Genomic DNA, 12,498 nt, shown 5'->3' on the forward strand with positions numbered 1-12,498 from the left:
ATTCCCCTTGTTTAAGTTCCGGTCTTGCATGAAACATTATGCCCTAGGCAGAAATGAACAGCTAGGTACTGCCTTCCTGCATGAAGTTTGGTCACTCCCATTTACATACAGGTGCATGAGAGACAGTAAAGAGGTCTATTTGAAAGGTGAGGAATGCACTTCCACACCTGATCACTCTGTAGCCTGTAGGCACATTCAATTGCATGGCGCGTGCAATGTGTTAGCTCCTAATTTGGCATGCGTCCTGAAAGGGATTCCAGTGCCAGCGATTACACCCTCTTTCACGTTGCTGGCTAACAGTAGTTATTTGCTTTTAAATAATGAAGCTTGCTGCGGGATGCTAGTGGGAATACCGTACATAGTGACTGTATCACAGAGAGTAGTTTGCTGTAAGGATGTCCTTTTCCCACCCCTGCATGGGCGGTTGGATGTATCCATCTGGCCTTCCATTCCAACCTTGAAAGCAGAGTTCAACAAGAGGAGCAGAATAAGGGCTCTATTGTCTCAAAAAGAAGTCGCACTGACTTCTTCACGTGAAACATTTGTCCTTCACGTAGTGAATACACGCACCGAGGTGCATGCGCTTTTGAATACTGATCTCCCACTTCATTTTGGTGCCCTGATTCAGACTATCTTTAATGCCTCGTCAACAGCGGGCTTGGCGCATTTTTTCAAAATTGTGGGCTCCGGCCTCGTGACCTCCTTCCAAACTATTTTTGGTGTGATCCCGGCATTTTTTCATTCTATTTTTTCCAGCGTCTCCCGTTGATTCTCACCCTCGTGGCTGGGGTGCTGTTGTTGGTCTGCTTACTGCGCCATGGCTGCACAATTTGTGTCTCCGTCTACCGCATTGCTACTATCAATACATCGACCATGTTAATATTGTGATCAGATTAGATCAGTATATCCTACTGCAAATAATTCTCTATTTTGTGATTTCCTTTGATATTTGTTAACTATCATCTGTAAATAATCATTGTCCCTGTATACTGATTCTACCCCCCACATTTGCACTCAAAATAAATCAATGATCTTAATATATGAATTTGAAGAGATATATATTTATACTGATAAATAGTAAACAAAAATAAAAATTAAATAAAGAATTTATATATCACTTCAAGTATTAGACTATTATTCTTGACTTGGTTGTTCAACTAAATTATAGATTATACTTATGTACACACCTGGAACGCATTGGCACATTTTTATTAGTTTTCTATTGATTCTTTCCGAAATATTGTTACAGTCGCTGCGTATAGCAAACCATTATGTTTTGTAGGGGTCCCCTTCTTTCAAACAATTTGTGTCACATGACAGCCTGTTACGGCTGCTCCATCTTCGTAACCGGATGCTTGAATACTATGGAACATTACCACTGGCAACCCTGAGCATAGCCTATGGATTGTCCTTCCGGTTTACATATTTTACAGGCGTCCAACCTGTTTTTCATTGCCTAGATTGTCCATTCGAATGGGCTCTGGATTTGTGCTTGTCAAACTCGGTGTCTCCTGCCCCGGACTATGATCGACTAATGAGTCCCTTAGTGGCTTATGAGTTGGACTGCTCTGGTGTCAGGATTATGGCCTGTGGAGCGGCACATGGAGTCCTAGGGAATTGGGACATCGGTGCGGCTGCATATGACTTCCTGGCAAGAAATTATCTTGAAGAACACGCCAGTTGTCCTCGGATTGTGCTAGAGGCTCCAGTTGTCGAAGAACATGCATGTTCATTTGCCTTGCTAGACTGGATGGCGGACACTTTTACAGAACGTTCCAATGATTTCCTCTTGGAAGCTGTTGCCACATACTGTGCTTATACATTGATGGATTATCTTGGATGTCGTCCAACTTTCCTTCACGCACATTTGATTCGACATTCCGGCTCGCTGAGCCTTGCCTTTGCATTTATTTTTTCCATTCAAATTTTTTTTCCTTTTATCGTTTTTTTTCTTTCTTCGAACCTTCACTGCCCTATATATGGATTGTCAATTCGTACTCTTGGTTCCATTCTATCGAACTTGAACTCTGCGTTCCTTAATTGTATCCCTATTGGTTAGTGGTCCGATCAAGGGGGGTGTAGTGAGGGCTACGATTTACATACATACATTCCTAAGTTAGCATAAGCGCGTTAGATGTTAGAAAGCCATCTTGCCACTTTTGCTGCTTTTGCACACGACACTGCAGATACATGTTATTATTTGAAAACTGCTTGCTCGCCTTTTCTTCACATGAGAACTGCCTGTTGTTCACATCCCTAGACGTGCGCTGCGACCTTGGTCTGAACATTGTGTAAAGAAACAGTCTGGGTCGCCAGACAGTGCATGTTTTTGAGTTCAGGTTGATCGGCCCACTATTTAGCCATAACACGCACACAGCTGCAAATACCTGAAAGTCGAGGGCTTTTAATATTGCGATCTGCGTGCTTTACACACATTCTGAAGAGGAGCTTTCCCAGGAGCAGAGCACACCTGATCCTGTGATGTGATTCAACTAAGCTGATCTTTACGGTATGGGGTTCCCCATTCAAGCCTAGAGACCTTATATTAGTTAATACTATTAGCTTATTAGTGATGGGAAGGTGGCTGTATTCCACTGTCATTTATAACATGATTTCTCCCTTTATTTTCTATGGTATTGTAACAATGCTGATGGTTTTATTTTCAATCATTTGTCTGCTTATGTTAGCCAAAGTACTGCATCTTAGGACACGTAGTTTATACAATAAACATTTTAAACTATACCGTGTCTGTTTACTCTTGTTGTGGACTGATATGAGAATAATAACGAACAGGTATTTCTGATTCCCACCATTCCTGAGAGTACTCTAAGTCGCTTGTTCGGGTTTGTCTATACATTGGGACCTCCAAGATAATATGGATAACGAATGGGGGACTGATGCTGGTCGGATAGGGGTTCTGGGTTCTGAGGTGAGTTTTTGGTACACCACAATTCACTGAGTTCCTGGTTTCCTGCACATAGTTCTGTGCATGAGCAGAATCCCTGCAACAATACTTATACCCCAAAATGTCATTGTTCTCTTTGTGTAAGGGTCTCTGAACCCAATCAAAATCAGTCCTGTCCTCCATGGTGCAGCATGACCACAGGGCGCAGAGAGAGATCGTGAAAAAGGCAACACAGTATATTCAGACGGAAGTGAAACTCCTCTCACCACCCTAAATGCAGACCAGCTCTATTCAGCCCTGCGATGAGTCACCCAGGCAAGGCAGAACACACCTCAATCCACAGTGACTGTCCAGAGTGAATGCACATCTCTGCTCCTGTCACTCACACACCAGACACTGAATACATAAACAGCCAGAGGTACACAGAATAGTAAAGTAAGAAATTGCCCACTTTCTAAAAGAGGCATTTTCAAACACAGAATTTAAAAACCACCTTTACCAAAAGGCGTGTTAATAAATTGTGAGTTCAGAGTGCCTTAACTCCATTTTTCTTTCTTGCCCTATGGAAAGCTACACATGTAAAGATAGTACAGTGCAACCCCAATGATAAGCCTATGGGACAGATGGACTTTCAATAGTGAAAAACGAAATGCACAGTATTTAACTATCAGGATGGACATGGCACACACACCAGTACATGTCCTACCTTTCACGTACACTGCACCCTGCCACTGGGGGTACTTTGAGCCTACCTTAGGAGTGCCATACATGTAAGGAAAGGGAAGATTTGGGCCTGGCAAGTGGGTGTACTTGCCAGGACAACATGACAGTTCTCCAACTTCGCACGCAGTCACTACAGTGGTAGTCCTGAGACACATTTACAGGGCTACTCTTGTGAGTGGAACAACCAGTGCTGCAGGCCCAATAGTAGCATTTGATTTACTGGCCATGGCACACACTGTGCACTTTACTAGGGACTTACCAGTAAATCAAATATGTCAATCATAGATAACAAATACTTGTCACAAGTTATACAGAGAGCATATGAACTTTAGCACTGCTTAGCAGTGGTAAAGTGCCCAGAATCCTATAGCCAACGAAAGCAGGGTCAGAAAAATAGGAGGCAAAAGGGAAAATGTTTGGGGATAAACCTGCAAAAGGACCAGGTCTAACAGTACCTATTTCATACTCAGGCGCACCACTCTAGTTTTAAATAGGAGATGTGTATATCCTGACAAGAAGGTGTTTGAAGTCCACAGAGGTCTGCAAACGTCTAAAAAGAATTAAAGGATGTCTAGTTTGACTGACTTTTCAGGGTTGAAAGCTTGTTACATTCGTAGTTTTGTGATGTCAGATGACGTCCAGTGGTTGTGGAAAAACTCTTCCATCTCGATGGAGAGGGTAGAGGGACTACACTTCCAGAGAGACACAATGCTAAAATAATATATTGTTAAGCAAACTAATTTTCATGTTCACAAACAATATGCAAATACTTTACTTAACTATACACCTAATTCGAACTCTGCATTGGTACCGATTTGCATGGGAAAAGTTTGGCTGATGGCCAGTCCCAGTTCACAACTCTAGTTAGAACTGGTGCATTGTGGTACTGTCTGCCGCTATACAAAATGCTTTTTTGGATTGCTTTTCACTTTTATGAAGAACTTTCATGAACCTTCAAAAACCGCTATTTGTACTGTTGTTTGATCTTGGTGAGATGTGTGTTGCTTGACCAAAGAGGGGGATGTGAGGCTACACTGGACTCCCTAAGGACATATGTTCTATGAAATGCACGAGAAAGCAATACTCCCACCCAAGGACCAAGACCAGTCAGTGGGCCTGTAGATGCACAAGTCACAGAATGCAGCCTAAAGCCATGTTATGCGTTCATCACTTGTTACACACAGCCATAAGTTCTAGTTACTAAGTTCATGTTCTGTGTATAAGGTGTCATTGACTTGTCCTTCGACAGCTTGTGGGGACACAGGGTGCACAGTGAGAATTTTGAATTGGAAGGGGAATTGATGTGGGGTCCTGCGCAGAGTATTGGGGGACACTGCGTGTCGGGCTTCCCTAAAGGCCATGCCCTATATACAACACCCACAGGGCATGGCAAAGGACATGGTGACCAAGTGGTGAACACAAATGAACAGCCACTTTTTGTGGCTGAAGGCCATGCCCTCTGCCCACTGATCCTGCAAATACTGGGGATGAGGCGAATGATCAGACCCAATGGCAGTGCCCAGCAGGAACCAGCCGTGCCGTGCTCGGTACAAGGATGCTGAGAGCACGTCATGGCTGAAGGCCACGGTTGTGCCTAGAAGCTGATGGGTAGGGGTGAAGGTTGCGACTGGTGTATTCCGAGGTCCAAGAGGTACATTTTCAGGAGGAAAGATTACAAATAAACATTGCTAATTGTGCGCACCATGGCGTTTACACTAATCAGTGTGTTGCGCAAGGACTATAGTAATCTGACATGGCAGTAATAGAATAATCACACTGTGTAACGTCATCTCAAATAAACTTTGCTCCATTTGATTGTGATGTAAAACACACATCACATGGGGCCCAGACACTGTTTCGGAGGGAGCTCCTTCATCAGGAACATTGTCACATGTGTCCATTTGTGTTTTGTGCAGGTACCCCAGCGCGGCCAACAGTGACCCCCCCTCGAAAAATGACTGAAGGGGTCCCAGTAACAATTACCTGCTCTGTGGAGCACACCTGCCCCGCCCACCCTCCTACCCTGGCATGGGACAAGATTCATAGCAATGTCAGCGTTTACCACGAAGACCTCTCGGGTGGGATATGGAGGACTGTCTTAGTGTTGAATTACACCCCCGCCGCAGAGCATCATATGGAGGAGTTTGTGTGCACAGCTACTTACCCCGGTGGCAAATCAGCGTCTCAATCCATTACACTGTCCATTCGATGTAAGTCTTTTAATTTAAATTATCCGAGATGAATATGGACATGACATAGACATTGAAATAATATTGTGTTAAATTTGTTTAATCATCTGTGTTAGAATTTAGAAGTGTGAGACCTGCACAGCCAATCAGAAAGCTTCTATCCACTGGACTGGGTGCACTTATGAGGCATTCAGCGGCCTCGAGCTCTTTGTCCCTCTGGTGTCCTGGTGCGCGCCCGCAGCTCTGTTGTGGTTTTCTCTTAAACATCAGTTTTCTCCAGCAGCTTCTGAGTGAAGGGAAAGGTCGATCTTGTTCTAATTGAAACTGCATTTGTATAGCGCTTCATATCCCACTGTGAGGCACTGAGGCGCATGATCAGGCAGAAGGCATGCTAAAACATAGTTGTTTGGAATAATATTGTAATTGCAATGAGTCCTCGGTGGGAAGCATTTTGGTGTCATGTGTGAGAGATTAGAGTAGTGCCTTATCCTGTCTTGAGGCACAGAGTTTAACAGTGCGATGAAGGAAAGACGAGTCCGAGACAGAGCTCACAGGTCACAATAGTCGCCAGCTTTGAGTTACGCTTCAGGTCATATATGGAGTGTTTGGTGCCTACTGAACGTAAGTCCTGTCAACACAATAATTAAGACATCTATTATGTTGTGTAGGACCTAAAGAGGAGTGAGAGGACAGAGATGGTCTGCATTACTGTCCTCTCACATAAACGTCGGTGACCAAGAACATTTATTTATAAGCTTTAGACCACCCAGCATTAAAGCTTGTGAGGGAAGAGAGTGGGACCAGCATGGGTGTACTATACCAAGGTCGGTCAAGGTGCCAGTGGTTACTGGACAGATCTCTTGTGCGTGTGGTGCTTGTCCTCATTTGTATTAATCAGTGTTGTAGGTAGGTTGGTGGAGGCTGCCTTCTATTGGTTTTGGATTTCAGGCTGCCTAAGATATAAGCTGTAGAGCGACCAGTGTCAAAGCTGGTGAGGGTAGAGAGTGGGACCAGCAGGTATGTTCCATACCAGGGTCACCCAGGGTGAGTGGTTACCGGACAAATCTCTTTATGCATTTGATGTATGTTAGAAATTGGGGTTTCTAATTGGCAGAGGTATGCACCTTTGTCCAGAAAGGGACCCTTGTTTCTAGTGAGGGTAAGGGAGTTACAAACTTTATATAACCCCTGATCACCCCTTAACAGATGTTCCCATTTCTCCGTGGGAGCTTCTTCTACGGCCGGTTTACAATGCAGTCACATTGTAATGGCGGTGTCGGGGACCGCTGACCAGAGGTCAGTCGGTCTCGAGACCACAGCTTTCCACCTGACCGTGTAATCAGCCCCAAAGTGTTCTGACTCACAGAGTCCGGAAGATCAGTGGCAGTCACTTAAAGTTCTCTGATGATAACACCCGAAGGAGTGCAATTTTGTTTGAGGCTGCTGGAAAAGTTACTGCTGGTCTTTCCTTTAACGCTCAGGTATTCTGGATAGGTACAATTCTCTCCAGTCAGGCAGGGCTCTCTCAGCATACATTGTAGTCCTCACCTGCTGTAGGCAGATATAAATGTCTGAGGGACCCATCTTATTAGAAATTTTCTGGCACTTGGGTCTCCTTTTCTCTGGATATCTTCATATAAAAAGGAAGGCTGTTGCTTTCATCCTTTGTGGTGCCATCTGCTGCTATCCACCTCAGTAATCAATTCCTGATATGTGGTTAGGGTTTGCACTACAACATTAATCCTGCCTTCAGAAGATGGTGTACTGTTTCTTGGCAGAGCAATGCATCCTACCTACTGGGGAAACAAAAGTCAGTTAGTCAAAACATTTATTTGATTATTTAAATAAATCATAAAAGAGCATATAAAACATATTAAAATTCCAGATAATCATAACATATCTTAACTGATCAGTCAATCTACTAATACATGCAAAAGTTCATGTTTAAAAATGTATAACAAACAGATTAAAACATTATTGATTTTTGGAAGCGAATAGCTATTGTTATGGGAAGAAACCTGTGAGCAAACAACATATGTTGGGAGTATCTGGAGGAAAATTAAAGCAGGCGTACATCTTCCAAAGTACATCTCCCTTAGAATTTGTTTCATAAACCCTTTCTAGGCCCTTAATAATAGATACAAAAAAACAGAGGGGCATATTCTCAAGGAGTTATCGCTCAGTTAATGGCACTTTATCGCAGCCAAAGTTGCGATAAATTCATCGCCCCATTCACAAGCTGGTGTTATCAGCCCATAACACCAGTTTACCCGCGATAGCAGTCGCAATAAACATCACCACAGATGACCCCCGCAATTATCGCTAATGAGATACAGAGTAGGCGTTCCTGTGCAAAAAGCAGCGAAAACACCACTCCGCAACATTCTCAACGACCAGCCACATCGGCGATAAGACCACAAAACAGGTGATAAGGCGCGTTAGCTGCAGGAAATTAACACCTGCTCTGACCTGGTGTAAAGTCGGATCACAACCTGCACCACAAAATGGAGCCCAGCCCAGAGCCACACCTGAAGGGCAACAGATGCCATGGAGTCACTGATCATGCAGCTCAGAGCCCCAACAGGGCCACAACACCCACCACCCCCAGGACACCTCCCTCCTTGGGAACCCCCCCCCGGCCAAAGACATGACACATCAACCACACAGAATCATGTACCAAATAATCCGCCTGATGTCGCACAATCACATTTGGTGGCATGCATGTGTCGTCACAAAAATGAGCATCACACATTCACGTTCGATGTATCAAATGAAAATTTATTCAAAGAAACACAGAACAGAAATGAAGACACATGGCGGCTCCCCTCGGGACAATCGTAGGTCACGGCCTGCAAGACAAAAAACATGATGAGAAGGTGTTTCTTGCTCAAATCAAAGGACAGATAGAGAGCAAAGGAGAGAAAGAGAGAAAGAGGGGGTGCGAGAGAAAGACGGACAGAGAGGGGGTGCGAGAGAAAGATGGACAGAGAGGGTGTGCGAGAGAAAGACGGACAGAGAGGGGGAGCCAGAGAAAGACAGACAGAGCGGGGGAGCGATACACAGATAACAGAAGAGATGGACAGGGAGAGAGAGTGCCGACAATGCGCACCCAGGCCACACTGCTCATCTGCTGCCACCTGTGTGTCTCCAACCACGTGTCGGTATGCAGTGCAGTTCACCAGGTCACACATCTGAGACAGATCCTTCATCTGAAACAGAGTCCAGGGACATGAATGGTAAAGTACATACAATTGCATAAGACTTAATCGCCTGTCTGCCCCTGCGCACCCAGGCAGATGCACCCCAGCCCCTCCCGATGCCCAGCGGTGCATGCCCACCCCTGCGCTCCCAGGCAGATGCACCCCAGCCCCTCCTGCCACCCAGCAGGGCATGCCCGCTCCTGCACACCCAGGCAGGTGCACCCCAGCCCCTCCCGCCACCCAGCAGAGCATGCCCGCTCCTGCGCACCCAGGCCTCAATGCTCACCTTCTGCCCTTGGTGTGTAGCAATGAGGGCCCACCACGTGCCGCTGCAAGCCACATGCCCGAGTCCCAAGGACATGGCACCCTCCACATCATGCAGCCCAGCTCCGCAGGCCACCAGGTCTCACATTTGATTCTGGGTCTTTATTTCACCATGGAAGAGGACATACCAGTGCACAGGGCATCATCACTGTCTGCACACCCGCTCAGCCCTCGAGGTGCCACTAACTCTGTGATCAGTGAGGTGACGCCACGTGGCGGTAGGCCCGCGCTGCTTGCTGGCTCTGGCCAGCATGGCACACCGATCCTGAGCAGTCTGGACCACCGGGACGGGACATCATCACAGGCTGCACACCCGCTCAGCACTTAAGGTGCCCCTACCTCCGTGATCCCAAAGTCACCGTCCCGTGGCGGTGTGCCTGTGCCGGCCGCAATGTATCCAGTGCCAGCAAGTCTGTGCCCCACAGTCATGGACCCTGTATGATTGGGTTTCGTGTTGCGGACGCCATCATGTCGCCTCCGGTCCTGGGGAATGTGATGTTGCAGGGCCCGAGGCCCTCATGCCTACATTAACACCACACGGATGCACCCAGATAGAGAGTGCAAATGGCGTCGAGCACGTGCGCACGGCCCTTTTTATTGGCAGGGTCACATGTCCTGTGACGCGTGTGCTGAATGGGTGTGGTGTGGGTGTAAACCAGCCGTGAGGGATTGGCTGTGGCATGCTGACAACTAGACCTGTGAGCAGCAGATCCCTACAGGGAAGACCCGGGACATGTAGCATTGTCGTCGTCCCCTGTGAGCTTAAGTGGAGTGGGCTGGCCGGGCGAATGCCAGTCCAGCGTAAGGGTTCGTGAATGACCCCGGGCCCCTGGACGTGGTTCCGTACTGGGCTGAACAAGAAAGTAACTCATGCGTGTGTCCCTGTTGTTGTGTCAGCGCCACCCGCACCGCATTCGGAAATGTGTCACCCTGTGACCCCGGGTTCTACGACATGAGCCATATGGACGTAAAGGAGTCCAGTGAGCCTACATTCATCCATACTTTCAAACTTGAATGACCATAGACATCACACATCTGTGTGAATATGAATGTTTAATGCACATTCAGTGGAGTGTTGTATCTGGAGCAGTACAGGGCCATGCAAACCCCACATGACGATGTTGGCCCATGGAGGGTCAGCCAGGGTCCTTCAGGGAATGTCACGTCCAAAGGAAGAGGAAGAGTTCAGTCCGCAGTCTGATTGCTGTGTCATTGGCGATCAAGCAGCATATGGCAGTCCATGTCGAGGTCCAAGGTGAGTGTCGCAGAGTGGATCAGGGGACTGTGGAAGGTGATGATGCAGAGGGCAGTACCAAGCTGAAGCCAGACCTATGGCTGAGATGCATGCTGCTGCATCCTTCTTACCACGAGGGCCAAATCATCCGCATCTTCGTCCTCTGCTGTCTCATGTGCCTCACGTGTTGGTGGTGGTGTTCTATCTCCAGCACTGTGTGGCAGTGACACATCAGGGGTCAGAGATGTGGATGGAGTGGTAGCAGCAGCATGCATCAGCGCCAGGCCTTGTGGCAGCAATGCCATGAGGATGGTCCTGAGGTTATTGAGGAACCCAGCTACCTCTTGCTGGTGTGCAGCCGTGGAAGCCGCACTTTCTGCATTCGCCAGCTCCATGGTCTCCAATAACCTCCGCATGTTTCCCAACTCCCGTGTGACATCGCTAGAGCCACTCTGACTGGATAGTTGTTCTATTCTCTGAGTCAGGGCTCCAGCGATGTCAGCCATGGTCCGTTGGAGAGCATGGAGCGAAATGTGGGTGTCTGTTAGGGACCGTGAGTGGTCTCTGATGGGACTTAGACATCCACATATGGCATCTAGTTTGTCTGCCATGCAGTCGAAGCCCACCCGCACCTGTTCTGCCAGATTCTCCTGGCACCCCAATACACGGCGTTGGAAGGCCATGTGTTCTTCGTGGGTGTCCTGGGAGGCAGCCGTGGTGGTGGGTGCTGCCTGCTGTGTGGTCTGCGCAAGGGGTGGGGTCTCCTCGTAGCAGCTGGGCTGCCCAGCTCCTGGAAGTGGGCTGCGTAGGATCTCCACAAGCAGTTGGAGGGCATCAGAGTTGAAGCTGTGGTGGTCCTCTTCGTCATCAGAGAAGAGCGGGTCGGGCTGCTCTGCAGGAGGTGTTGATTCTCCCTCAGCAATGTGAAGGGGAGATGCAGTTTAACAATGTGTCCAAATGTATGTTGTCGCATTATACATGTTCTCATTAAGACAGCATTACTGGGTACATTGTGGCTGTTTGGGAGGAGCTGCCTATTTGATGGGGACAGTGGACATTTCGTTGACAGACGTGTGTGTGAACGTACTTGTACATTATCAACTCACATTTGATAAATGTGATTGGCCAGTGTCTGCACCCAAGCAGCACCAGTTGTGTCCTGTGTTCTGTTTTAGGTGTTTTGCGGATTGTGCCACTTCGTTGTCAATGTTGATGTGCTCTGCATGTGATGTGTGTGTGCTGCATTTTGGGGGAGTTGCCCCTGCAGCTCTCATTTTGCTGCCCCTCATCCCTTTCATGCGGTGTGCCTTTGATTACTGTGTTTGTACAGTGCTGACATGTTGCATACTTGGGTACATTGGTCTCTTGGTGGGAGTTGGTGGTCTGGGGCATGGTTTGCCCACAGATGTGTTCTACTTACTTGTGCATGTGTGCCATTGTGCCCATCTCCCCCGTCCCCCCAGTCCCTGGTCCTTACTCACGCTGTTGCTGTTGTGACAGGTCCTGTTGAGCAGTGCTTGGTCCCCCAGCTCCTGCCACCGTCTCCCCACTGATGACTGTGGACACCATTTCCTGCATGTCGTCCACCTCCTCCTGTGGCGCTGGGCTCCCACCTCCAGTCTGCATTGCTGCCTTAAGGTTGTTGGCAAGTTTCAGCTTAGTTTTGCGCTTGACATCATTCCAGTGCCTCTTGACCTCATCCATTGTCCTTGTCAGCACTCCGACTGCATTCACCTTGCCAATGATGGACTGCCATAGTCCATTTTTTGTTGCCAATGACACAGTGGAGGTGACGAACAGTTGTTGATGGTGTGCTACCCCCTCCATTGTCAGGATTCTGTTTTCCTGCGGACTGAACCTTTTCTTTCTAGTCTTCTTCTCCTTGCCCTTTCCCTGACCCCGAGGTCCCAGGCTGGTCCTCCG

General features: G+C 47.5%; 1 protein-coding gene across 2 annotated transcripts in view; it reads left to right on the forward strand.

Annotated features, from left to right (window-relative positions):
- The window catches only part of LOC146809072 (B-cell receptor CD22-like), a 417,204-nt gene that overhangs the window by 227,483 nt on the left and 177,223 nt on the right, over positions 1–12,498 (forward strand). The window contains exon 4 of one of the 2 annotated variants that reach the window (XM_085615878.1): positions 5,545–5,838. The exons of the other annotated variant lie outside the window; for it this stretch is intronic. Within the exon in view, the coding sequence (XP_085472004.1) occupies positions 5,545–5,838 (294 nt within the window). The remainder of the gene's footprint in view (positions 1–5,544; positions 5,839–12,498) is intronic. 2 annotated transcript variants of the gene reach the window in all.

The sequence above is a fragment of the Triturus cristatus genome, chromosome 7, assembly GCF_964204655.1.
Source record: "Triturus cristatus chromosome 7, aTriCri1.1, whole genome shotgun sequence".
Classification (NCBI taxonomy): domain Eukaryota; kingdom Metazoa; phylum Chordata; class Amphibia; order Caudata; family Salamandridae; genus Triturus; species Triturus cristatus.